The following is a 25414-nucleotide window of genomic DNA, read 5'->3' on the forward strand; positions in this document are numbered from 1 at the left end:
GAAGATATGAATTTTATCAAGAGTCTAACAGAAATAAAAATGACCTGCCACAACAAATTTTTAATGTGGGCGAAACTGGGCTTATTGAAAAAAATGCCTGATCAGAGAATCATATTATAAATATCCCAACTAAAAAAATGTATGCCAGGTTTTAAGGTGTCTGAAGATAGGCTAACCCTTTTACTTGGTGGAAATGCTGCTGGAGATTGCAAAATCAAACCACTTCATCAATCAATAATATTTTCTTAAATCTTATGTATGTAGGTCCATTTTATTTTCCCTTATCCTTTGAAACTAACACATATTATTTAAAAAATTGCATGATGTTAAGTTTTATTTGACTTACACGATTTTTCGAGTTACACGAAAACCTTCGGAATGAATTAATCACGTAAGTCAAGGACTTACTGTATCAAGAATATATTACATTTTTTGTAATATTAAAAAGTTTCAATACTTTTTCTTCAGAAATGACAGCCCACATTCGTGAGTCATTTCAACTTCTCTTCAGAAAGGTGGGAACATACGAGGGTGGGTCAATAATTCCTTAGAAAAAAGCATTAAAACAGTTTTTTTTTTTTTTTTTTATTTCTCAACATAATCTCCTTGGAGCTCAATACACTTGGTTAGACGTTTCTCAATTTTTTTTAAACCGTCAGAAAAATAAGTTTTCGGAAGGTCCTCAAAATAAGCATTTGTCCGATCGATGACTTCTTCATTTGAAAAAAAACGTTGTCCACTTAGCCATTTTTTTAAGTTTGGGAAAAGGAAAATGTCACTGGGGGCTAAATCTGGCGAATACGGAGGTTGGTCGACCAATTCGAACTTCAATTCTTCAATTTTAGCCATTGATCGTAAACATGTGTGAACACGGGCATTGTCCTGATGAAAGAGGATTTTTTTCCTGTTTAAATGAGGCCGTTTTTCTTCAATTTGGTTTTTAGCTGGTCCAATAAAGATGCATAATAATCCTCTGTTATTGTTTTTCCTTTTTCCAAATAGTCAACGAAAATAATTCCACGTGCATCCCAAAATACAGTAGCCATAACCTTACCAGCTGATTTTACGGTTTTCGCCTTCTTTGGACATGGTTCGCCTTTCGCAATCCACTGCTTTGACTGTTCTTTCGTCTCGGGAGTATAGTGGTGTATCCATGTTTCATCTACAGTCACAAAGCGACGAAAAAATTCATCCGGATTGCGTTGCATAAGCGACAACAGGGCTTTAGAGGCCACCACCCTATTGCGTTTATTGTCGACTGTGAGCAAACGCGGCACCCATCTTGCAGAATTTTTTTTCATGCCCAATTTGTCATGTAAAATAGAAATGACGCTACCTTTTGAGATCCCTGTAACCTCAATTATCTCACTCAACTTTAATCTTCGGTCACTTAACACCATATCGTGGATTTTATTGATCATTTCTGGTGTAGTCACCTCTACAGGACGTCCTGAGCGTGGTTCATGCTTTGTTGATGTGCGACCACGTTTAAATTCATTTAACCAGTTATAAATAGTTGCAAGTGAAGGAGCAGATGTGCCGTGAACTAAATCCAACTCATTTTTTTATTTCCTTTGCTGTTAACCCTTTTATATTAAAATGTTTAATAACAGCTCTAAACTCAATTTTCTCCATTTTTTGTAAACAAGCAAATTTTTTTTTTAAATGTACGAGAAACACACAACAACCCGACCAATCTGATTGAAACTTTGCAGCATACTGAATCGGTAGTGCCGCTGCATGAAAACAAACCGCTTACAGTACTATTCGCGCCACCTGTCGGCTTTTCTAAGGACTTATTGACCCACCCTCGTATTATTTGTTCCTACCGAGATTCGATCATGACTGCCATTGTTTTGGTCGATACAAGTACACTATGTACTCGTACATTAAATAAATAGATAAGTCATCTGTGGTGGTAAATGTCCTCCAAATGTAATATGGAATAAGGGGTGTGTGCCTTTAATAAAACAGGGTGGATTTGTTGACATTCCATTTATTTGACACTTCTTAGGTGTTAATCAACAGGACACGTTTTACACTTATAATCGAAATAACAATTCCTTCATCAATTTTATAAAATCCAATTAGACATATTCTACATATTATCACTCATTTACAATATTACTGTTATAGGAATTAGAAATACACTAAATATAAATGAATGCATTATCACGCTATGCAATGTTAACACTAGCTATGTTTAAAAAAAAAAATTAAAACAGGTAATTATTTCGTAATTTTATCATAACACTAACCTACAAAAATAATATTGAACAAATATAATATGATTAAGAGAAAATATATAATGGCTATGCAACGCACATTATAAAAAAATCTTGCATATTCTGTTTAAAAAAAAATTAGATTACATTCATTGAAAACAACATTGCCAGCAAGGAAAAATAGAATTCATAATAATCTATATATATTTTAATTTGATGCGACAAAAATAGATCAATTTTACGACTATAAAATACTTTTAAAAAACACATAATATGTCTAGTATCAATATTGTCGAATTGAACATTAAAGTTTTTTCATGTCTACTTATAAGTCTACATCGGATATATAGGAAAGTAGTAGGTATATGTAACATATAAATTATTACTATGTATCTGAGAAGATGAAAATATTAAGAATATTATGTTGACGTTGAAACTATGACCGAAGTACCGTCCATTGAAAGATTGTTTAAAATTCCAGTACCAGAAGTGTCTAATGAAAGCTTGTGTCAATATTTAACAGCACTTCAAACTGAAATCTATTATTACCAAGTTGAAGCAGATCAGGTAAAACTTTTCTTGATTTATTTCATTTCTCGAGATTCGAGAATTCTCGAAATCATGAATACACTGTTTCTCGAGAATTCGTGATTGATTATTTGATTCTTCGAGATTCTCGAGACATCATTATTGCGAAATTACATCTGCTAATTTTTTCATTGTTTAGATCTAAAATAACCAGGAAATGTAATTCTTTTTCATGAGTTTCTTTTAAAGTTCAAGTCAAAGTCCAGTTGCAGTCTGTAACTTAGCTTAGTGATAATATCTCGAGAATCTGATTGATCTCAAATGATGAGAATTCTCGAAATTTTGGAAAGTATATTTCTAGAGATTCGAGAATGGCTTTTTCTGATTATTTCTCGAGAATTCCATAGAAGAAATTTCTTGATCACAACCTCTAAGATCAGGTTCTGCACTTTATAAAAGGATCATTTATACATCTCAGTCATTGCATTGACAGTACGAGCCGTTTTAGAATCATTATGACATTTCAGTTCTTCGGTGTAGGTATTATTTACCTTGGTATACCATACCTATAATGAATAATTTTCCTTAAACACAAAATTATTGATAAAAAAATAGTTCAAAATAGGTACATAGGTACTAAACTTTTCAAACTGAAGAATTTACGAGTAAAGTAATATTATTCAAAAAAAAGTTTAATTTGGACAAACTGAACTTTGAGAAATCGTGGGTGTTTTTTTTATGTCTGAGTTTGACCTATTGGAAAATTTGGAAGATTAACCGGTATTAATTCAACTCAATTAGTGGCCCTTTTTTGCCATCACTTTCATATGTTTAGGCTCCATCCCTAAACAAGAAGGTTTCCTTCAACACCGTTTTGTGATGTTTATTTAGTCCATAAAAAATACTTTCAGTGGAAAAAGACAAATACATTTGTGATTTTGAAAAATATGACAGATTTCGGAATCAGATGACTCAAATAGAATGACACTGAGATGTGTAAATAAAACCTAAACTACTAAAAGTGAAGCCACGCGGGTGGACACGCACTAAGCAACCGTGACAGGAAATAATCTGTTGTCGTGATTGAATTAAAGTTTTCAAAAATATTCCTAATTACGATGTGAAGTAGTTTTTTTTTAGGAGAGCTACCTAGATATTTAGCCGCTAAAGTTTTAATAAAAATACACAGGCATGTACTAGATTGTGGCTGTAAAGATCGAGTTAATACATTCTAGTACAAGCCTCTAGGTAAGACCCTAGTAGGTAAGAAGGGACCGTTCTTTATTCTATTAGGATTTACTTAGCTAAAAGCACATTTTGCGATGGCAACTGCGGTTATGATACAAAGTAAATATTTTATCATTACCAAAATTATGACATAGAAAATTTAAAAGCTAGGATTTGTAAAGCATCAAGAAGGTTATCTATTTACACAAATTTTATGAGAAACCTAAAATAGTTACAGCCAACACATTTTTCATTCCCACAACTGGAAAGAGTTCCAATATCAACCCTTCTCAATGAACAGCCGAATTGAATAACAGCGGGCGACATAATTGGAAATGATCACATTTATGTTGCTCAACTGTCAATTGCTGTTATATAGAAAACAAAAAAATTTGACGACACAACCCTTTGGAGACCATAAACTGTCATACCTATACATTAAATAACCTACCATACTGAATTTGTTCCGACAATTGGAGATGATTTTCAAGAGCTCAGCACCATTACAATCATTGAAGATCAAGGCTGTCATTAATTAGCATATGCGTGCAGAAAATATCACTCACATTACATTTCCTGGTCATATTAATAATTTATTTATTTATCAGACATGTACGTAATCGTCCCGTGACCATAGCAGGGCGTTGCGAGTTTTTAATATAAAATTTCAACACGGATCATACAGCAGCGTGTTGAGAATTCCTGTTTGAAGAGAATGCACAGTACAAACGAATTTATTTCACCACATTCTCCTCATCTGACTGCCGCCCCGGCCTCTGCCACGGGGATGGTGATGATACCTCGCATTCTGCGTGTGGTTTTGGTTTTGACTGTGGTGAGGTCGACGGCTGTCTCTGGAATCCCTGGTCCCCTTGGTTCTGTCGCGATTGTCACGGTCCCTGTTGCTTTCCCGGCTGCGACCCTTGTCCCTAGCGATACCGTCCTGCCCGGAGAGTCTCGATTTGGTTTTATTTTTGTCTCTTGAGCGCGATCGGGACGTCCGTCGTTTATCGCTGTTGTTTCTTGACCTGGGGTCGACGGCCGACGGGTAGATGGGGGATCTGGATCGGGCATTGGGAGAGTCTTCCCGAGATCCCGCTCGGGAATGTTCGCTGTTCAGGTTGAAATCGTCGTATCTGTTCAATATAATCCAAATTAAATAAATACTCCCCATAAAAATAATAAAATAAAAGGTGCATGAACATTAAAATGTTCATGCACCTCAAAATTACTGTGGAAAATCACATTTAAGAAGTTTAAAACATGTTATCTTCACACCAGGTATGTATTTTAATCATTTTCCATTCCCTCACTTTTATGTATTTGTCGGCTAATTAAAATTGTAAATTAAAAATAGTTTGCTAGAAAAAACTTTCAACCTGTTTTTGGGAGGTCTCCCCGAGCTGGAGGCAGATGAGCTGGAACTGCTGGATGAAGACCTCCTCGATGAAGTCGATCCGCTGTCAGATCTGTTCAATTCAAACTCCTTAAGATATGTCAAGGGTTATTCACGTTACCAACTACAATTTTATAATCACATACGTCATAATAATTTGCATTTTGAAATTGATATTTGCAATCCTCTTTGTAAATATGTATTTTATTGTAATTTAAATATTCTTCTATACTGTAAATTGTTGAATAAACATTTCCAATTTATTGATTATTATATTCATTTTAGTTATGTGAGAGATTACCTTTTTCTTGGTTGATCGCCACCTTGGTTTCTGGCCGGCGATCTCGATTTGTCTCTTCTTTGGTTATCGTTTTTATCAGATGCATTTTTATTCCCCACAGACGATGAATCTATATTTGCATCTACAGGAAAACAAAAAAGATATATTAATATAAAATATAACACAAATCCATGTTATACAGGGCAATCCAACTCGTGGTATGAATTTCACAGTCCTGGGGCCCTATGTTAGAACTTGCGAGTGCAAGCTTCCCGGTTGACATGACGTCATATGACATCATTGTGACGTACTACCGGAGTGATAATAGCACTCGAGAAAATCACGCTACTCAGACAGCGGCCCTATTCATTGTCACCATACACATATAGGTGTTTCATCGTAGTAATTATCTACGGTGAGCACTGCGCGCGGGCGGCATGCCTCAAGCGTGGATTGGCTGACGTCACAATTATGTCATGTCGTCTGGTGCCACACGAATCGATAGTTAGGAAATCGGGGCCCTGTCATTTGTTACCTGTCAAATAATTCATGCGTATTTCTGATATATTATAGTCAGTTGAATGTCTACCATTTATCACAATGGATTGTTTCTCAACCGCACAATGCATAAAATTTGTACAATCACATTGCGAAAATGGCCAATCTTCGACTGTTGTACTGCAAAAATTAAGGTTAGAATTCAGTAGAAATCATCTGACAACTTTACTGAAGGCTGTATTCGCAAGTTGATTAAAAAATATGAAGAGACCGGTAGTGACATCTTCTTCGAAAATGATGAAAGAGCAACTGTTACAGTCAATGGCGTCCGCTATAGGTAAATGATAACTGACTTTTTGTATGTAACCGGAATATTTTGATTTGAAAAATATAAAGATATGTGGTTCCAACAGGATGGGGCCTTATGAAACACTGGCTTTAGTATATGAAAAGTTCGATGGTCGTTTAATTTCGAGACTATACTCAAACATCTTCTTCGCTACGTGTTAAAACTGTGAACTAACAAGCTCCTCTCACTTAGTCGACAATAGCGCCTTCCGGCTTTTGCCTAAATCTTCTTGTTGAAGAGTATAAATGGCCATCAAGATCGTACGATTTGACCCCATTAGATTTCTTTTTCTGGCGTTACGCGAAAGTTATATGTGTGCTATGAGATTATGTTTTAAGAGCATTTAAAAACAAAAATCTACAATCAAGTGATTTAAGTAAGTTTATTAGTAGTAATTCCAATACAGCAACAGTAAGTTGCTGCTAGCTTTGAAATAGCTAAAGTAATTGCCAAAAATGGAAAATCATACAGCGATGGAGACTACATCAAGAATGCATTTTTAGATTGTGCACGGTTCAAAGGATTTTGGGAATAAAGAAAAATAGTACAGTACATACAAGACAGTATCTTAACCCGGCCGGCGCGGATGTCAAGCACTGTGTACAAATCGGGCAAATTTCTCAATGCGCATGTGTACAAATTGACGACACTGCTTACATATTATATCATACGACACTGAATTTTCACGTAAACTTGACCTGATTTTTCCTTCTCCTGCCACCTATGATATATTTTCAAAAGCATTGGTTCAAATATAAAATAATCACCAAAGTTTCGAACCAATTCGTACGACCAAGTTTCACCGGTCCACCAAAATCTGTTTGAATTCGCGCGCCCTTTACCCGCAATTGTGCAGTATACGACAGATTTTCATGCGACATTAAAACTGACATGATTAACTATTGAATGTATGATTTTATTTTACCGCGATTTTTTAAATACTTTTTGTACTGTCTACCGTGTCCTATTTTAGTGAATGTGAAAATTAAAACTGATATAAATAACTATAAATTGTGTGTGAGTTTAATTATTTCTGTGATTTGGCGTAGTCAAACATTTTAAAACCATTTCATAGTTTTATATTAGTGCGTAAATATGGAGGAAGAAAATGTGCGTACTAAGGAGGAAATGGACTCAGATTATGATATGTCGGAAGAGGAATTGGAACAGCATAAGACTGATCATGACGTCGATGATACGGACTCTGACGAGCCAATTGCATTTTTGCGGTCGTGGTGAACGGGACCGCATATTCCTATAATTCACGAATTCGATGATTGTCGATCTGGCGTGACATCGAACGAGTTGAACGAATCCTCTACTGAATGTCTTTTCTTTGAACATTTTTTGAATAATAATACATATTATGTCAGAAATGTAAGCCAAACGAATAGAATTTTTTACCATTCGTACAGTGCAACAGACCTCGGACTGAAATCACAGTCACACAATTGGACAGATACGTCAGTGTCGGAGTTGTATGCATTTTTTGCTGTATCAATGCTGATGACTCGGAATAAGCACACGTCGATAGAGGAACATTGGAGTAACGATCCTTACCTGCATGCGGACATTTTTGGGAAAATAATTGCTAGGGATCGATACCAACTTATTTTACAAATGCTCCATTTTTCTGATCCTAGTGTGACCACCTCAAATAATAGGCTTGCTAAAATTAGATTACTGTTGGAACATACAAGAACAATTTTTAGGGAAACGATGATACCGCACCAGAATCTTTGCATAGATGAGAGCATATTCGTGTTTAAGGGTAGATTAATTTTTAAACAGTTCATTCCTTCCAAAAGACATTGATTTGGAATAAAAATGTTTGTGATGTGTGAAATTATGACAGGATATATTATTGACTTTATAATTTATTGTGGGGAAGGGACTGACACACAAGACAATGAAAATCTCAGTATTTTCGGTACGGTAGTGACAACGCTAATGAAAGACTATATCGGGAAAGGTAACTGGTATTCGAGTCCGGCGCTCTTTAAATACCTCCGTTCTCACAAAACGAATGCTTGCGGTACAGTGAGAAAAAATCGTAAAGATATGCCAGAGTTCAGCAAACTGAAAAAGTGTGACACCGAGGCCAAGTACAATAGTCCACTTTTGGCTCTGAAATGGCAGGACAGGAGAGATGTTCACATGTTATCCACCCTTCACGATGCATCATTTGGACCAACGGGAAAAGTTAACTATAGAACTGGCGAAGACATTGTAAAACCGAAATATGTTATAGATTATAATAAAAATATGGGTACGGTAGATAAGTCCGACAGTAGAAAGATAAAACAAACCTGCATCAGATTTTTTTTGTTGGTCATCGTTGTCATCTTCGCTGCCACACAGGTCATATTTGGAAAGGTCTTCATCGTCACCTGATTCTTCTTCCTCTTCTTCCTCATCCCCATCTCTTACTAAGCCCGATTCATTTCTATCAGATTCATTAGGTTTCAGTCTCTGAAATTAAAAAAAAATACCCTAATTAATGCCATTATCATCGAATACAAAATTTATACACGCACGCTATTGTTATAATGCGATTTCTATGTTGTGATGGACACGTCAGAGCACTGTGTGGAAAAGTGGGGATTTTTAGTTCCCCAGAAGGCTGCTATGATGCATCAGCCACACTGCCACACAATAGCTCAAGAGTGAATACGTTTTATATTCACTTCATGGAGGCCAGGACTCGCCACTAATGGAGGTGTGAGTCAAGTGGTAAAAAATTGCATTACTAAATGGACTGGACCCTCTCTGCCTCCCCAGGGATGCTTCTCCTCGTAGACAATCATACGGTGGTAACAATAGTACAGAGAATCAATTAAATCTTTGATCTTAGCTAAAGCATAAGCAATTGACCATGTTTAATTCAATACTATATACTAAGTACATATTCTGTTAATATTAAATCTGAACACTAAGAGGCGTATGCATAGAACAGCAAACTACATTCAAGCTAATTAATGCAAATTTGCATGCATGAACCAAAATCGAGTCCATTGAATAGTGACAACATGTCACTGACATCATACGCATCATGGCGTGACTAATGTTACCAATTTTTAAATTTTGATTCCCCGATAACAAATTTAAAATTTTGTAAATTGTGAATAGGTGTAAAAATGTGCAAACGGTACCATATAAATTTAATAATTATAAATGAATAATTATCATGAACTTTAAATAATTTATTAGTAATATCATATTTATTTTATACTTCTAGTGCACGAAAGGATAAAGTATTCCCAATAAATATTAATTTAGTAATCGACTGGCCACACTTTCATCTCGCAGCTAACTTCATTTATGTTATGAGATATGATATTATGAGATGACATAAATCAACTTTCAAGACTGCATGCATATGGTTGTAAGTCAATTTTCTTATAAGAATAAATGCAACGAGATCAAATTTTATAAACATACCTTTTTCTGCTTCTTTATTTTAACATCACTCTTTTTGTTAGAATTGTCGCTTTCGGCAGAAGTATTGCTGGTTTCCTTCAACCGACTCAAACTCTTCAAACGGTTCAACATAATTGGCTTGGGAATGGCAAAACTTTGAAATCCGGATATAGATACTTTCTTCACCTGCGTGGGGCATTCCAAAATGTCATCCAGATTAACATCAGCGGTGAAATCAACAGACTTCTCAGATGCAGTAATATTGGAAGCATTCACAATGTCAGTTATTTCCTTATTACGTGTCACAGGCGATCCTGGATCGAACATGTCATCCAAGAATGGAATATTGTCATTTATATTTACAGCGTCGGGCGCTCGGATCTTGTTCTCATCAGTCGGTTGAGATTCAGTCCGCATGACATTGGAATCTATGTTAATGATTTGCGGATTCTTTTCAGCTTCACTGATTTTCTTCTCGAGGATTTCCTTTGAGACTAACATATTTTGTATGTTTTTTAGAGCGAGAGCCAATTGCTCCGCGTTTACACTGGCAAAGTTAAAATTAACTAAAGTATTAATACTGTCAGTAACGGCACTGGTTATATTATTGTCATCTCGATCGGGAAGGACATTTTCAGGCTGCTGCTTATCTTTCTGTAAAGAATCATGAGACCCCGATCCAATCATTGGAGCGTTTGGAGGTGTCTTTAAATCGTCAGAAAACATATCATTCGAAGCGTCTCTATATAAAGCGTCCTCATCGGGCAAATAATCGGTGAAAAATGACGTAACATTATGAGATTTAATCAGATCTTCCTTCCCCGTGCTCTCAATTGCGATTGCAGTCTTATTAGTTGTAACATCCTTTCCGACAGAACCCTTACTCGAGCTGTTGTCTGGCCAAATATCATGGATACTTTCAATTAATACATTGTCAGAGTTAAACAACTGGTGGTTCCGTTTGGCCATGGCCGGATCGATCTTGGTCGGCACATATTCCAGCACACAATCGTTCTCTCCGCTCTTTTCTTTCTCTTCGGTGGACATCCTCTCATAGATCCGCCGCATCGCCGAACTGAAATTCTTAGCGGTCCCACTCGGCGGCTCCTCATTTCTAAAGTTACTTGATATATTTTCACTCTCATCACTGACCACTTTCACATTCCGATCAACTCCACTAGGAGAATACTGGTTGGAGTCATTCGTTTCATGGACGCTGTCGGTTGCGCCAGTCTCACGGTATATTTCCGGGGGTTCATCGTTTGAAATGTCATTGGAGGCGGGCGCAGGTGAGACGCTGGCGCAACTTTTGTTGTCAGAATGGTGGTTTCGCTCGCTCAGGTTGTTGCTTCGACAGAAAGAGTCGTTTTCAGACTGAGCTCCATCGCTGCTGTGGAGTTCACTCTCAGACACAATGTCTTCCAGGTACCCTTTGGTCACCGAATCGTCGAAGTCATTCAACGACCGTACAGCTTTGGTTGTCAGCTTGGGAACTTCCGGGATAGCAAACCGTGCGGGTTCTTCCAGTTCATGGCATTTTTGAGAGGATCTCTCTGGGACATCATCATCAAAGTAGATGTCGTCGTGGAAGGTGACCGGGGGAGGGACGACAGTAATGACTGGGGGGACAGGCCTGACGGGGGAACGGAGTCTGGCGAGGTTCATCCGGGTGGCTGTCAATTCAGGGGTGACGGATCTGGTTCCATCTGTAAGAGGGCAATCTGCGATCTGAACATTACGCCCGGTCTGGTTTCTGGTGGTGTGACTGCTGCTACTGCGGTAGGATGAAGGGTCATCAGCATTGTCTTTGGCACTTCCGAATTTGACAGCAGCGGGGGCATTTCTATCTGTCATGTCGCCTTCCGGACTATCGATCACGACGAATTGATCGGCAGCGGATCCATTGGTGACCGTCTGAGATTTTTTCCGGCGCTTGATGTCGACCCGATCGTGGTCATCTTCGCTGGTATCAGATGACTCTTTCCGGTGCATGTAGAATCGCTTCTTCCTGAGCCACCACCGTTTACCAATCTTCTCTCCACCGCGTCGAGGGGGGGCCTCCTCCTTGGTGGTGTGCGAGTCGATCAGGCACCCGGTGGTTAGTAGTCGTTGCCTCCAAGCGAATATGGTATTGAAGTCAGGCGCGGGCTTGTCATACGCATTCTGGAACATGTCCGCACTGGCCTTGCAGCTGCGGTAGACAACAGCGCACGCTGCCGCCCACACTCTCTCCTCCAAGCTGTAGGTCACCTCAAAATTCTCATCGAGGGTCCTCCCCTTGAAATGGTATTTGATTTCGTTGGTGGATGACACCTGATTCTCCATGATCGAATCATCGCGCCTACGAGGGTTCTTCTCCAGGGCAATGTATTGCCCCCTCTCGAAAGAGGGGTTCCTGTAATTACCGTATTCGCGATTCCGAGTTGTAAGAAACCGTGTGGGCCTCTCAGCGGCGGGAACCAGAGCGGAAGAATCGACAGAGTCGCGACCGGAACGGCTTCTCTTGTTGTCTGCTGATCTATCTCCGGAATGAAAACGATTACGGCCGCGGAGTTCCGCCCTCGACTGAGGATCAACGACTTCGAGGCGTTCCGATTCAGATGGAGGGCGACAAAGTTCGATTTCTGCTGATCTATCTCCTGAATGAAGACGACTGCGAATGCGGAGTTCAGCCCTCGACCGAGGATCAACAGCGGCTTCAAGATGTTCCAGTTCAAATGGAGGGCGGCAAGGTTCGATGTAGGCACCGTTCAAGCGGCCGCGGGGATGTCCGGTCGGCGACTGTTTCTTCACTGGAACATCTCTCCCGAGATCGACAGCGGCTTCGAGATGTTCCAGTTCAGATGTAGGGCGGCAAGGTTCGATGTAGGCACCGTTCAAGCGGCCGCGGGGATGTCCGGTCGGCGACCGTTTCTTCACTGGAACATCTCTCCCAAGATCGACAGCAATCTTTGGGCCCCCGTCTCTTCGACTGTCACGCCGACCTCCGGCATGTAAGTATACCACGGGCTCGGTGTCGATCCTGAATTCCGGTTTGGCACGAGAGCGAATGATCGGTGGCCCAATATGACAAGCGACGTTCGACAGCACCCCGTGACTGGGGCCGTCGGCCGCCTGCGGTTTCGCATCAGGAAGGGGAGGTAGCTTGATATTTGCAGCAGGAGGCGGGGGATCCGGGCGGCGGGGTGCTCTGCCGATCTCTCCCGGATCGGAGTCGGCGCCGGGATCAGGTCCGTCCTTGGCGAGTCGGCGGACCCAATCGAGTGTTCGATGAGAGGGCGCAGGGACTAGCGGGGGCGTCGGCATGTTGCTGTTCTCGCTGAGACTGCGCTTGCGGCACGGCTCGGCGTGGGCGCCCACCTGCGGGTGAAAAATCAACCGCTCTTTAATACGATTCGCTTTCTTCTTCCATTTCCCGCTCTTCTCCAATATTTCAATACAGTATCAATTGTCACTCGGCCATTTTTGCATTTCCCGCCTCCAAATTTTAAAAAAATTCTGCTTACGCCATTATTATATTTTATGAATAAGCGCACTGTAAACACTTTTGCTACAACTTCACTATTGACACTATACAAACTAAAAAATTATATGAAATTAGCTCGAGCTAAATATGGCCACTTCGACTAGAAAGATTGGCCCGTGGTGAAAGTGATAAAATATGAACTCATCATTGCAATTGGAAATGTACATGAATTGATAGCTGAGGGACGATAATTATTTCTGAAACTGATTTGCGTACACACAGAGCAAACATGGCATAAACAAAACAATGTGCAAAGCAAAACCCATATACGTACAAGTGGCACACCTATAATATTATGCTGGAATTTATTATTGAACTTTTTAACATTAATAATGTAGGAATCAGAAACAATTTTTTGTTTCACTTTTGATGTTACATACCTAATCACTTGACTTTCATTTTAATTTCTTTTATGATGTTGACTCGACAATTCATGGTGGAAATGCAAATGTGGAAATGATTAAAATACAATATGTTATTGTACCTACTTATTCCACTTTTTTAATATTATGGATTGCACCGGAAGGATATTTGCCAATGTCTTTTTGAAGCGGACAAAACTGGTTCGAAATACAAAAAAAGTGGAATAAGTACTACATAATATACCTATACTTAATTGTTTCATTTTAATTAATTTCGTTTTAATATCGATCATTTTGATTTCATATTAATATGGTTCTACAAAAAATACAATAATCACAAGGTGATGATTGAATAACATCATTACAATGGAATTCCAGCATAGTATTATATTAAAAAAAATATAATAGTGTAATCTGCAGTGTTTGGTGACAGACAAAAGAAAAGCAAAAAATACTGACAAGCATAACATTAGCATTCCCAACAAACCTTTTCAGAAGATTGTGCGTTGCTGTGCTCTCGATCACGTCCCTTGCGTTTCTTCCTGCGGCCGAATTCATCATATTCATCTTCGTCAGAATCTCTTCGCGGGCGATATTCCACGGTCCCCCGTTCATTGTAACCGCCCCCGTAGCCGGTGCGGGCCTCCACCTGCAATTGTATCAAGTCGCCCCGGTAATTATGTCAATCACCATAACAGTCTTGACAGTGAAAACTCAGAGATCTCCATCCATCTACAGGCGGTCCTTGACTTTTGTACATAATTGCTTCCTGAAAATGTGTACGAATGTTGGATGTACGAAAATAGAGAAATGTAAAAAAAAACAACAAAAACTGTATTTTAAAATATTTATCGTAGTTTGCATTATCGACAAAAATATAAATTTTAAGAAATGTACAAAATAGCGAATTGTACAAAGTAGGACGTACAAAAGTCAAGGGCCGCCTGTACTTGCAGCAGCAACAGCTTCAGGTGAGTTTACAGACTCGGCTACAGACATGTCCATCTGGGGTGAAGGTGGGCAACTCATATTTCAATGTAGACTTACGTGCGGCTAATGAGAAACCACCAAATTAAGTTTTCAATTGGTATTAAAAAAAAAAAAAAATGTAATAGGTTTTTGGGTTGCCATTGCGAATCCTTTCTTCTGTTTTTGCTGTTCCTGGCGCATTGCCTCGTGCCTGAGCATTGATTTCATGGAATTTGGATCCCGGTAAAATGTTTGTTACACACCTTATAGATTTGAGGCCTTTACTAAATTCGCCAGAGCGTACGGGGAGCGGGACACCCCCGACTCCCCTTGCAACTCTTCAAATTAATGTCACTTTGATAGTTGTCAATAAATTAATAACATCGGTGCAAGGTTGCATCACCAGTCCCGTGCGGCTCCGCTCGGGACAAAATGAGGACTTAAATTCTTAGAACTAGCAGACTTAGGGTTATGGTAGGCGGCCGCGCATCGACGTAGCTGCATATACATAACGGGTGCGGAGGAGAGGACTTCTTCCAAAACACCTTATAGCTAGTTTTGAACATTTATAACAGTAGATAGGTACATATTATTAATATTAGTCAAGTACCAGCCAACTCCCGGTTCATCAGAACCATGAGAAGCCGACTAAGAGGTTTTCAAATCTACGAAAAAGTGTTTGTAGAAATAATGGTTAGGTCGGTTCTCCATTTAATTTGTCAATGTTTATTTGTTTAGCCACCGTAGAGCACAGAGGTACTGTGATTCTAAATAACATTCAAAATATATTTGGATTCAGGGGGCATATGAACAAGGATCTAAGCTAAGCGAATGGCTAATAACTAATCCTCACCAGATTTGTTAAGACGCCCTCACACTGTTAAGGTCCATATTATGCTCGTGGGTCTTAGGGCAAATCTTTCATTTAAATCATAAGTTTAGATGTTTAGGGTAAATATAATAAAAAGTACACTATAAATTGACAATACCTCTCCGAATTTGGGGGCATTGCAAACATTGCAAGTTTGCCGCCTAGCCCAGTTGACATTCGCGCATTTATTGCACTGCCAATCGTCGGCGCTGAAGAGGCCTCGAGATTTATCAGCGGCCGACTTCCCGATTTCCGTTGTCAGTTTCTTCTTTGACATGAACTTCAGATCGGCTCGCTCCTTGTTGCATCTGTTACAAGTCGTTCGCCGAGCGAAGTTTATGTTTCCGCAGGCGACGTCTGTGCACATCCAATCTGAATCGCTCATTCTGCCGCTAATCCCGCCGGCCGTGGTAGCCGGTTGATCCGCAAACTCCGCCATTATGTTACCAAATAAACTGATAAATAGTGATCCCGCGAGAGTCACGGATGGTATATTTATTTCACAGTGTGTTCACACATATTTGAGCACTGGACAATCGCATGCTGTATCGATTAAAGAGCAAAAACACATTCAAAATATTCAAATCCATGCTCAGGGCAATCTCAGAAATACACCGAAGCCGAACTCACTTTTTAGTTTGATCTTGCATTGTTGCAATTGCTAAAAAATGTACGAAGTAAAAATTATTACTCCCAAGGTCATGTTATTCTTTTCCTTTTCGAATATGAATTATTTAACTTATTTTAAATTTTTCGACCTATATTTGTACCAAACATTATAATTGTAATTTTTCAGGTAAATTTAATTTACAAAATTTAATCTTTGGTAAAATTGTATTTGAGTTTCGGCCGTCCGACTCAAACACAGGATTGGCATATTGGTGTATCGCTTGATATTTTTTATTGTATGGGTAGTCATTGATGTGGCCTTAGAGACATGATGTACTATTAAACTAAGTATAATAATATACTAAACACAAAGAGATTAGACATGAGAATAGAATGAATAGGTAGGTAGGTACCTAGATTATTCCATTTTTACAAAAAGGTTGGCCTTGGGTTCTCCGGTGCTCCGGGTAACAATTTTATTTGATTTTTATTACTGGCAGTTTTTTGTGAAATGTCACTTTTAACCATAGACTACTTTTACTTTACTATTTTCGTCTATGCTTTTCTTACCATCATAATAATATTTTGGACTTTGTCTTGATGAACCAAAGTTTTAACTGTTAACCGAACTACCGGTCGAAACATTACCTACTTTATTATTTCGATAAAAAAAATCAATAAACCGCTTTAATAATACAAGCAGGCAGTAGGCACCGTCAGGTCATCAACCATCATGTATTCACCGGTTATGAACAGTGCTAGTCGAATTTCGAGGAACTGTCTGAGTAGTAAGCTACTTTCATTTTGATTGTTACATTAAAAAGTAATGGTTTCTAGCCGTTTTCAAGTATTTCTTTGACGATTTGAAATACTGTATCTTTACCAATTTGTTTTATGATACTAATATTTAACAATTCAATTTCAAATATAAAATATCCTATGATGAGATGTGATCGAATATGTAATGAATTCGAATGACATCGTTATACAATAACCGCCAACTTCTTGACCATACTGTCATTATGATAATTCCAAAAGAACCTTCTTCAAGTACTTATGAGTAAGTGCTCGGCCGTAGTGGTTTGGCGGGTGCGGCGCGGCGGCGTCTTGCGAAACTCAAACGTATCACCGTGTGTATTATGCCCCAAAAAAGACACTATCTACGAACATTTCACAGACGGTTATACGTTTGAGTTTCGCAAGACGCCGCCGCGCCCGCCAAACCACTACGGCTGAGCACTAAAACTAATAAATGACTTGAAATAGTGACTGATATTTGAATTTCTTGTCTATTTTAGGTATGTATGCTGCAGTAAAGAAGGCAGACTATTCTTCAGCGGCTGGAATGTCCACCTTTGAAACGTTGGCCATCACTGTGCCGAAGCCTTTTGTCTATCATGTAGAGCTTAACCGACCCAAGAATTTCAACGCCTTCAATTTAGCGATGTGGGCGTAAGTACATGTATATTTTCAATTATAAAAAAAATACTAATAAATCTGTAAGTAAATGCCATTAGTGCACACTGTGGTACAGATTCCAGAAGTTAGTATTTTATGCTCCCGATTGGCTCCATATTACTTTATGTTCTAAACTGATTTGATTATATTTTAGTGAGCTTGGGAAATGTTTCAACGAACTGAGTGACAACGCAGATTGTAGAGTTGTTGTGCTGTCTGGCTCTGGAAAACATTTTACTGCAGGTAATTATGAACACAAGATAATACTTAAATTCAAGATAATAATTTTTTTAAAAAGAGCCAGATATCAAAGAAACCAGCAAATTTAGACTAGTCCTGAATTAGTTATTTTTTATAACAGTGGTAGTCAAACGCGCCGCGAGCAATATCTGGAGGCGCTGCAAATTGTATGAAAAATTGAATAATGCCAGACAACCTGATGCATATTCACAATGATAGATCCTATTGTTACACAGGTTTGTGACCTCCAATGCTTCATCTTACGATATTTGAAAAGCATGATTAAACAATTGGTTTCAAAATTACATTCAAGAAAATAAAAACTGATTTGAGATGTGAGAGAAATGATGGTAGCGACAGTGACGATCCATGATGTTAGAAGGTTATGTGTTGCTTGGGGTGCCAAAGTAAATAATACAATTTAATATTCGCATTTCACGAGTAGATTCTATAGATTTGACAATTTTTTCGCCTGCGGCGCTTAAGGCTATACCTCAGCTGAGGCATGGTCTAAAAAGATTGTGACTAGGCGATGCGCGGAATGCGGGTCGCGGGTGCAAATGACGCAAGCCGAATGAAATATAATTCGTCATTAAAGTTCAACGTGCGTCCTTTTTATGTTATGTTTATTATTATATTCGTAATAATAATTGTATATTCATTGACATGATTTCTTTTTTGAAGTACATACGTAAAGTTTTGTAGTCATCTTTACACGATTTAAGAATATTTTCGTCCGACGCCATGACAAAACTAATCGACGTGCAGACGGCTCGACCATCGCTCTCCGAATGGCAACGCGGCCGTAATTTCGTTCTACATACAGTTGAAATTTATTTGCCGTTTCACTTATGTACGCTTTTAACGGTCAGTTTATAACTTTAAAACATCTGAAAAAAAATTATGTGTATTCATTTCGCATTTAGAATAGAAAAATACTGTTGTAGAAGTAGGTACTTAATAACTTCAGATAAAATTTTCAGAACAAAAATAATATAGAGCGGCATTTAACCTAGGCATATCATTTATTAACTTGGTAACTGATTTCAAGATTTGAGAAACAGCTTGGGGAAAAGCAGGCTCTCCCATCCCACCAATTTGTATTTTTAGGACGGTATGAAAATATTTAAAAAAAACTAAGAGCGTCTCGAGATGGAAACATTAGAAAACCTGATTGCAAGATTTTATATGTAGTTTGATTCTTTAGGTCTGGACTTCCAGGATATGATGAAGATGGGTCAAGATTTGGCAGAGTATGACGATATCGCCAGAAAGTGTCGCCATCTTGTGAAAAAGATAAAAAGTTACCAAGACAGTATTTCTTCCCTGGAGACATGTGTGAAGCCCATTATTTCGGCCGTCCACAGTGCTTGCGTTGGTGCTGGAGTAGACCTGATAACTGCTGCCGATATCAGGTCCTAAATTTACATTTGCTTATTTCAATTTTATCAAATCTCCACTTTTATTAACAAATTTTTAGCACTTTACAACGGTTTCAACGTTACATCATCAAGGATGTTTAAATGATATTTAATGAAAGAAAGATTCTTGATGAGAAACTTCACAATCTTTCAAGATATGTTGTTAGTTAAAACAATACCTTCAATATTCTCCTAATATTAATATAACTTAATATTCTAATAATATTAATATAACGATATTCTCCTAACCCATCAATGTATATAGGTATGTGAAACTATGTGTTTTAGTGCTCAGGGTAATAGAAAAATGCACCCCTTTCATAATACAAAATTTGTAAAAAATTTAAGGAATTTATTCATGAATCTGTAATGGGTGCCATGACGCTTGTTATTAACATCGCCTTTTCTTTGCTATTTTGGAAAAGTAGAAAATGTTTACACATTTAGTTACTAATATTCTTCCCAAATATGTTTCGCAAACCAGTGGTTCTGAACAGTAAATTGTTACTTGTTCCCAACACAATATGAAAATTGACAAGTATTATTTTTTGCACATTCAACGAAGCTCCAGCTCTATACCTCAACCCAAACTGAGCCTGAAGAAGCTAGTCCTGGGCTACCTACCCATCTCACTCACTGATATGTAATAATATATCATATAACGCAAACTAAATGTACATACTTCGCGAGCCTAATACTACAAGGTTCTAAATGTTCGTCCTTGAAAAAACAAACCCAACAATGAAGTAGTATTCGAAGCTGCCTCATTGTTACTTTTGTTTCTCCAAGGACAAACACTTAGAACCTTGTAGTTCTCCACTCGCGACTTGTTAACTCAACGTTTTAATACTCTTTTAATGTTATTTATTAACTTTGTAGGTACTGCACTAAGGATGCCTGGTTTCAAGTGAAAGAGGTTGAAATTGGATTAGCAGCTGATGTAGGAACACTACAGAGGCTACCGAAGGTTTGTGATGTGGAATTATCATAAAATCAATAAAATTTTGTAGATGAAGGCATTTATTACGTTCATTTATTGATATAATTTCTGCAGGTCATTGGAAACACATCTCTGGTGAGGGAACTTTGTTATACAGCGAGAAAGATGAAATCCGATGAAGCTATGAGCAGTGGACTGGTCAGCAGGATCTATGATGATAAAGACGGGTAACACACTAATTAAAATAATGATTATAGTAATGTCACAACTAAAGAAGAATAAATAGCAATTTCGAAAAACAGTATGTCGAAACTACAACCAATTTGGTAGAGTGAAAACAAATCATCTGGATCATAACCTTTATTCATGAGATTGAGACAAAAAGATATAGATTAATATAGATCGTCTCAGGCCTAGTAAAAAAATCTGTGTGTGTACTTATGTACGCGTGTTAGAAGTTATACTTCTTTGCCGTAACAAAACAAAAACAAAACTTGTGATAACCTAGATTCTTCGACTAGCTCTTAATTATCTTGTTAAATTACACACTCAAGAAAAAGGACCGCTTATTGGAACGCCGTTGGTTTATTTCTATACACTTTAACTTATATTACTAAATTATATAATTATTTATCGTTGTTTTTATTTTTAAAGTAACAACTGCCACTATGACATTTAAAAGTTTGTTTACATAAGGAATTGCAAATGGCCAACAATAATAAATTCGCTGCCGAAGCAACGGAACAATTCTAAACTATAATATTATACTGTACAATCGTCACGATTGGAGTATCATACTGTGGCGTAATGGTAGTGCGTTCGGCTGATAACCGAACAATCGATGGTTCGAAGCCAATCGAGTGCGTTTATTTTTGTGTGAAAAAATAAATTATGTATTACGTATTACATACACACGCCAAAAATTCACTCTGATCTGATTTTCCAAATGCACCTAAAGAAGTATAACTTCAAAAACGTATATTCGGATCTTTTATTACTTTTCAGTAGTGTCTTAATATTATTTACACCTTCACCCGCTTATATTTGATGGAGAAGCTTGGATCTAAGTGATATAATTATTAAAAAAAATCGGTGTGTGTACTTATGTACTCGCGTTAGAAGTTATACTTCTTTGGCGTAACAAAACAAAATAAGCCGTTGCCTTAGTCTATTAATATTACAGTGGATTAGGTTGATGAAAACGTACGCGATTCATCTGTGTCTCATATAGCACATGATAATTATTGTATTGGACCAAAACTCATCTTTACCATACAGCGGTTATAATCGATTCAGAAGTGCCCATGATGAATTAATAAAAATCAAATTTTAATATATTTTTTTAATTATTTACCAACTCAACATTCACAAAATTTATTTCTTTATCGATATATAATTTTACTCATAGATAATACTTAACCCAAATATAGCCTCAAATCTTGATACACAATCTTTACAATGAAAAATAAATATACACTCCAATATAAATAAAGTTTTATGAATATAAATTAACAGTGTAGTCTCCAAAAATTTGTTATATTTAAATTTATTATGACACAATATTGGTTATGTTTACAACACATGCTCTTTACTTGGTTGTATTGAACGACTAACTAAATGACACTATGCGCATGCACATATACCCTTGAGACCGAAATGAATATAATCATAATAATAATAAATTATGTGTTACATCGGCGCGCGCAACTTCTTCACACGCCGAAAATACACTCTGATCTGTTTTCACAATTTTTAATAAAGTTTACATCGCTGGAAACAAGAGTTTTAATAATCTTTTTAGTGGCATTTATTTTGAGTTCTTCTAGGATGACCACTTTGGTAAACAACTGCTGTCTTTGGAATGCAATTTGCAATTTGATAGTACTACTTTCACTTCTATTAAAGGTTAACTAGAATGTCACTCTGAGGCGAACGAAACCATTTCAGTTAATATTGAATAAAAGTGGAATTAGTAGTATCAAATTGCGTTTTATTTAAATAAATAATTCAATGCATTTCCACCATGAATTGACAGTTAACACCATAACATTAATATGTTTTATGGTGGGACCAAAAAGTGTCCTACCATAAGGAAAGATAAAATTTTCTGGTCAGGGTACATACTTTATACATATTAGCAAAGACAGGAATGGCTTGCGGTCGCGAAGTGTGACAGCATGAAGTCCATTTATAATTTTTGCATGAAAGTCGATAATATAGCAAATATTACTTTATTTCCAGTTTAATGAAAGGAGCATTAGAAGTAGCTGAAGATATAGCCAGTAAGAGTCCAGTGGCCGTCCAAACCACAAAGCAATCCCTGGTGTACTCTTTGGACCACACCAATCAAGAAGGACTAGACTATATGGTAATATTTTCTTGAAATCGCCATTCAATTCTCATGAAATATGATTCAATGTGTGATATATGACCCATTGTAACAATTTTACAGGCTCTTCAGAATCAATCATTCCTGCAAAGTGAAGACTTCATCAATGCGTGCATGGCGCAAGCGACCAAAGGCGATAAACCGGTATTCTCTAAATTATAAAGAAGATGTTTACATCAACAATCCCGTGTCATCAAAAGTCTTCAGCTGAAGCTGTTTAATATATATTTTATGAAGAATGGTGATACATATAACTAATGTGAATGCTTACATCCTTTCGGGTCTTTAGATCATACTTACCCAAAGATATTTAATCATGATGTTTCATTATTAGACATCGATATTATGTGCTGTCATCAAATTAGTTTAATTAACCACCAGATTTCTTTGTACTTTTATTTTACACCAGTTGATTGTGATTTCCAACTTTGAACAATGTATTACAATATGTTTATACAAGAAAATTAAGAGAATGATGAGATTTTTTATTATTAAATTTGTACATTAATTATATTATACTTACAATCAATTATAGAGTCCTAATATTGAAGATTACGAGTTTTGGATTTTTGTTTTTGGCTAAAAATGAATAAAATAAACAGGACCATGTGTCAAACCAAATAAGGCTGTCTTTTGTAATAGGAATAAGTATGTATGTACAATTTTCATTTAGGGCCGGTCCTAGCAAATGTGAGGCCCGATTGCAGCATGTGCAAGGATCATCATTAATATTTTTTTTTGCACTTCAATTATCAAAATCTTTCAAGTCTGCAGAGTTCAAATCTTAAAATTCTTCTCTCACAATAGAGTGTGACCTTTTTTCATGTATGTTTCTTCATAGTTGAATCTTTTTCTTGTCTGAAACCGAGGCTTTCCAGAGTGCCAATTCGGCCTAAGACCAGGCCTGTCATTGTTATTGAATATAAATTCTCGGGCTGAAATAAAACCAGATATATTAAATATTTATTAACTGTTCAATTATTAATTTATTGTATAAGATTCCTAAAAAAACATGTTATGTATATTTTATGCTATAAGAGTTATTATATGTTTTCATTGCAATAAAAATATTATTCTAATTTTTTTTATTAAATTAATAAAACATGTTGTTTTATCTACCTACACCCACCACATTACAATACAAAGTGACATATTATAAATGGTACATTACACGGTTAGACGTTATCACGAATTGCAGAAAGTCTAAGTGTACATTACAGTAATGGTTCGGAAATAGGGAAATAGCATGGGTGATGCAGAGGTGTTGCACGCCTTCAATCCGCGGCGTGATCAAAAGGACCGTAACTAATAAATTCCCCACAGCCGAGTCGCTGATCATAATATTCCTGTGTCTGAATCGTCCCTAAAACGGACTATGGTTTGTGGTAACGTTTGAACTTTGGAATGTGCAACGAGCCTTATTCAAGGCATTATTAGAACACTGACATTTGAAACGTGTTAAAAAAAATTTACAACAAACTGACAAAATAAAAACAATGAAAATAATATATTTGTACCAATCAAAGTTGTTGAAAAAACCTTTTTGAATACGGATGGAGTCTACACACATTTATTATGAAGGTGATGGCAAAAAAGGACCACTAATTTTCATACAAACTCCGAAATGATTGAGATCATTAAATATTTTATTTAATACAAAAATGGCACTTAATTATGTCAAACTGCGATAATAATTATTGCTTTCAGCGATTTTTATAGGGAAAACACTAAAGGTTTCATCTCGAAGGAGATTTATCATATTTGGTGCCAGCCCTGTTCTAATGATCAATGCAGAGATATGATACATTAGTAGGTATATACTATTGTCCTTCTTAATGCGGGAACTGCCATCGCAACATTACATAAAACAAGTGAAAAAGAAGGTAGAATACTCCTATATCTCCCGAATTGAAGTTGCTGGATGCCATGAAAGATTGGATGGTGTTGCTTTAAGCTTGATTCGGTCCCCGGCAGAGACTTCCCGTAGGTGTAGGAAGGTCATGCATTGTTTATGCGTAGCACATTCTAAAAGGCAACCAATGAAAGAAGGACTGCAAATAAAAAAATTGTGTACGTGAGAACTCTTTATTCTGCTGTGCTGACATTGTTAACCTGGTCTAAATGTCAGAAGTTCAAGATTTTAATTGGCAAAGAAGAAATAATAAAATATAGTAGATAAGTTCCAGACTAACTATTATATAATATAGTAGGGGGCGAAATTTTAAGTTTTCTTAATGGTAGCATTTTATCTAGGGACGGACGTCAGTGATACAAGCATTTCTGAAAAAATTAAAAAAATAGAAATGATCACTTAAGTAGTTACCTAGAGCTTGTGATTTCTCGACTCGAGAAAGTTGAGTGCCCAAAAAAAAGAGGAGACGTCTAATAACTGGTGAATAAGAAATTCTGTTCCGGTCAAAGTCTACTAGATACTTTTTTGCCCCAGTGAATTACAAAGTTTCCATTTCAGATCAAGATCGGCAGCTTTCTTTTTCTGTTTCAAATTCCCTTTATTATTTCTTCCCAGTAACAAATTATATTCATTGAAGATTTTTTTATTTTTTCTTGATCATGATCTTTACGAGGCATTACAGTTATTAATGCACCCACGTTGGCATATGACTTCCTATTCAGAACTGGTGAAGGTCATATTCATAATGTTTTGTTAAGTTTATCCAAAGTGATTCGTCCCAACACACTGCTAAG

General features: G+C 37.1%; 2 protein-coding genes and 1 long non-coding RNA gene across 4 annotated transcripts in view; 2 read left to right on the top strand and 1 right to left on the bottom strand.

The window, feature by feature from the left end:
• The window catches only part of LOC147067155 (uncharacterized), a 561518-nt gene that overhangs the window by 321737 nt on the left and 214367 nt on the right, over positions 1-25414 (top strand). The window lies entirely within an intron of this gene.
• Positions 1979-16291, bottom strand: LOC147067167 (uncharacterized). 2 transcript variants are annotated; one of them, XM_085953836.1, is made up of 7 exons: positions 15770-16291; positions 14299-14460; positions 9945-13283; positions 8813-8975; positions 5678-5798; positions 5360-5449; positions 1979-5116 (listed from the first exon to the last, which is right to left on the bottom strand). In XM_085953836.1, the coding sequence occupies exons 1-7, from the start codon at positions 16088-16090 to the stop codon at positions 4720-4722; spliced, it is 4593 nt and encodes a 1530-aa protein (XP_085809962.1). In that variant the 5' UTR covers positions 16091-16291; the 3' UTR covers positions 1979-4719. The 2 variants fall into 2 exon arrangements, with proteins under 2 accessions (XP_085809962.1, XP_085809961.1); XM_085953835.1 differs by having other exon boundaries at positions 14299-14463.
• LOC147067168 (delta(3,5)-Delta(2,4)-dienoyl-CoA isomerase, mitochondrial) lies at positions 16800-23787 on the top strand. Its single transcript, XM_085955062.1, has 8 exons — positions 16800-17048; positions 17559-17712; positions 17873-17961; positions 19166-19373; positions 20259-20346; positions 20434-20546; positions 22561-22687; positions 22772-23787. The coding sequence occupies exons 1-8, from the start codon at positions 16994-16996 to the stop codon at positions 22868-22870; spliced, it is 933 nt and encodes a 310-aa protein (XP_085811188.1). The 5' UTR covers positions 16800-16993; the 3' UTR covers positions 22871-23787.

The sequence above is a fragment of the Rhyacophila brunnea genome, unplaced genomic scaffold, assembly GCF_057557595.1.
Source record: "Rhyacophila brunnea isolate RB1 unplaced genomic scaffold, BYU_Rbru_1.0 scaffold_4, whole genome shotgun sequence".
Taxonomy (NCBI): Eukaryota; Metazoa; Arthropoda; class Insecta; order Trichoptera; family Rhyacophilidae; genus Rhyacophila; species Rhyacophila brunnea.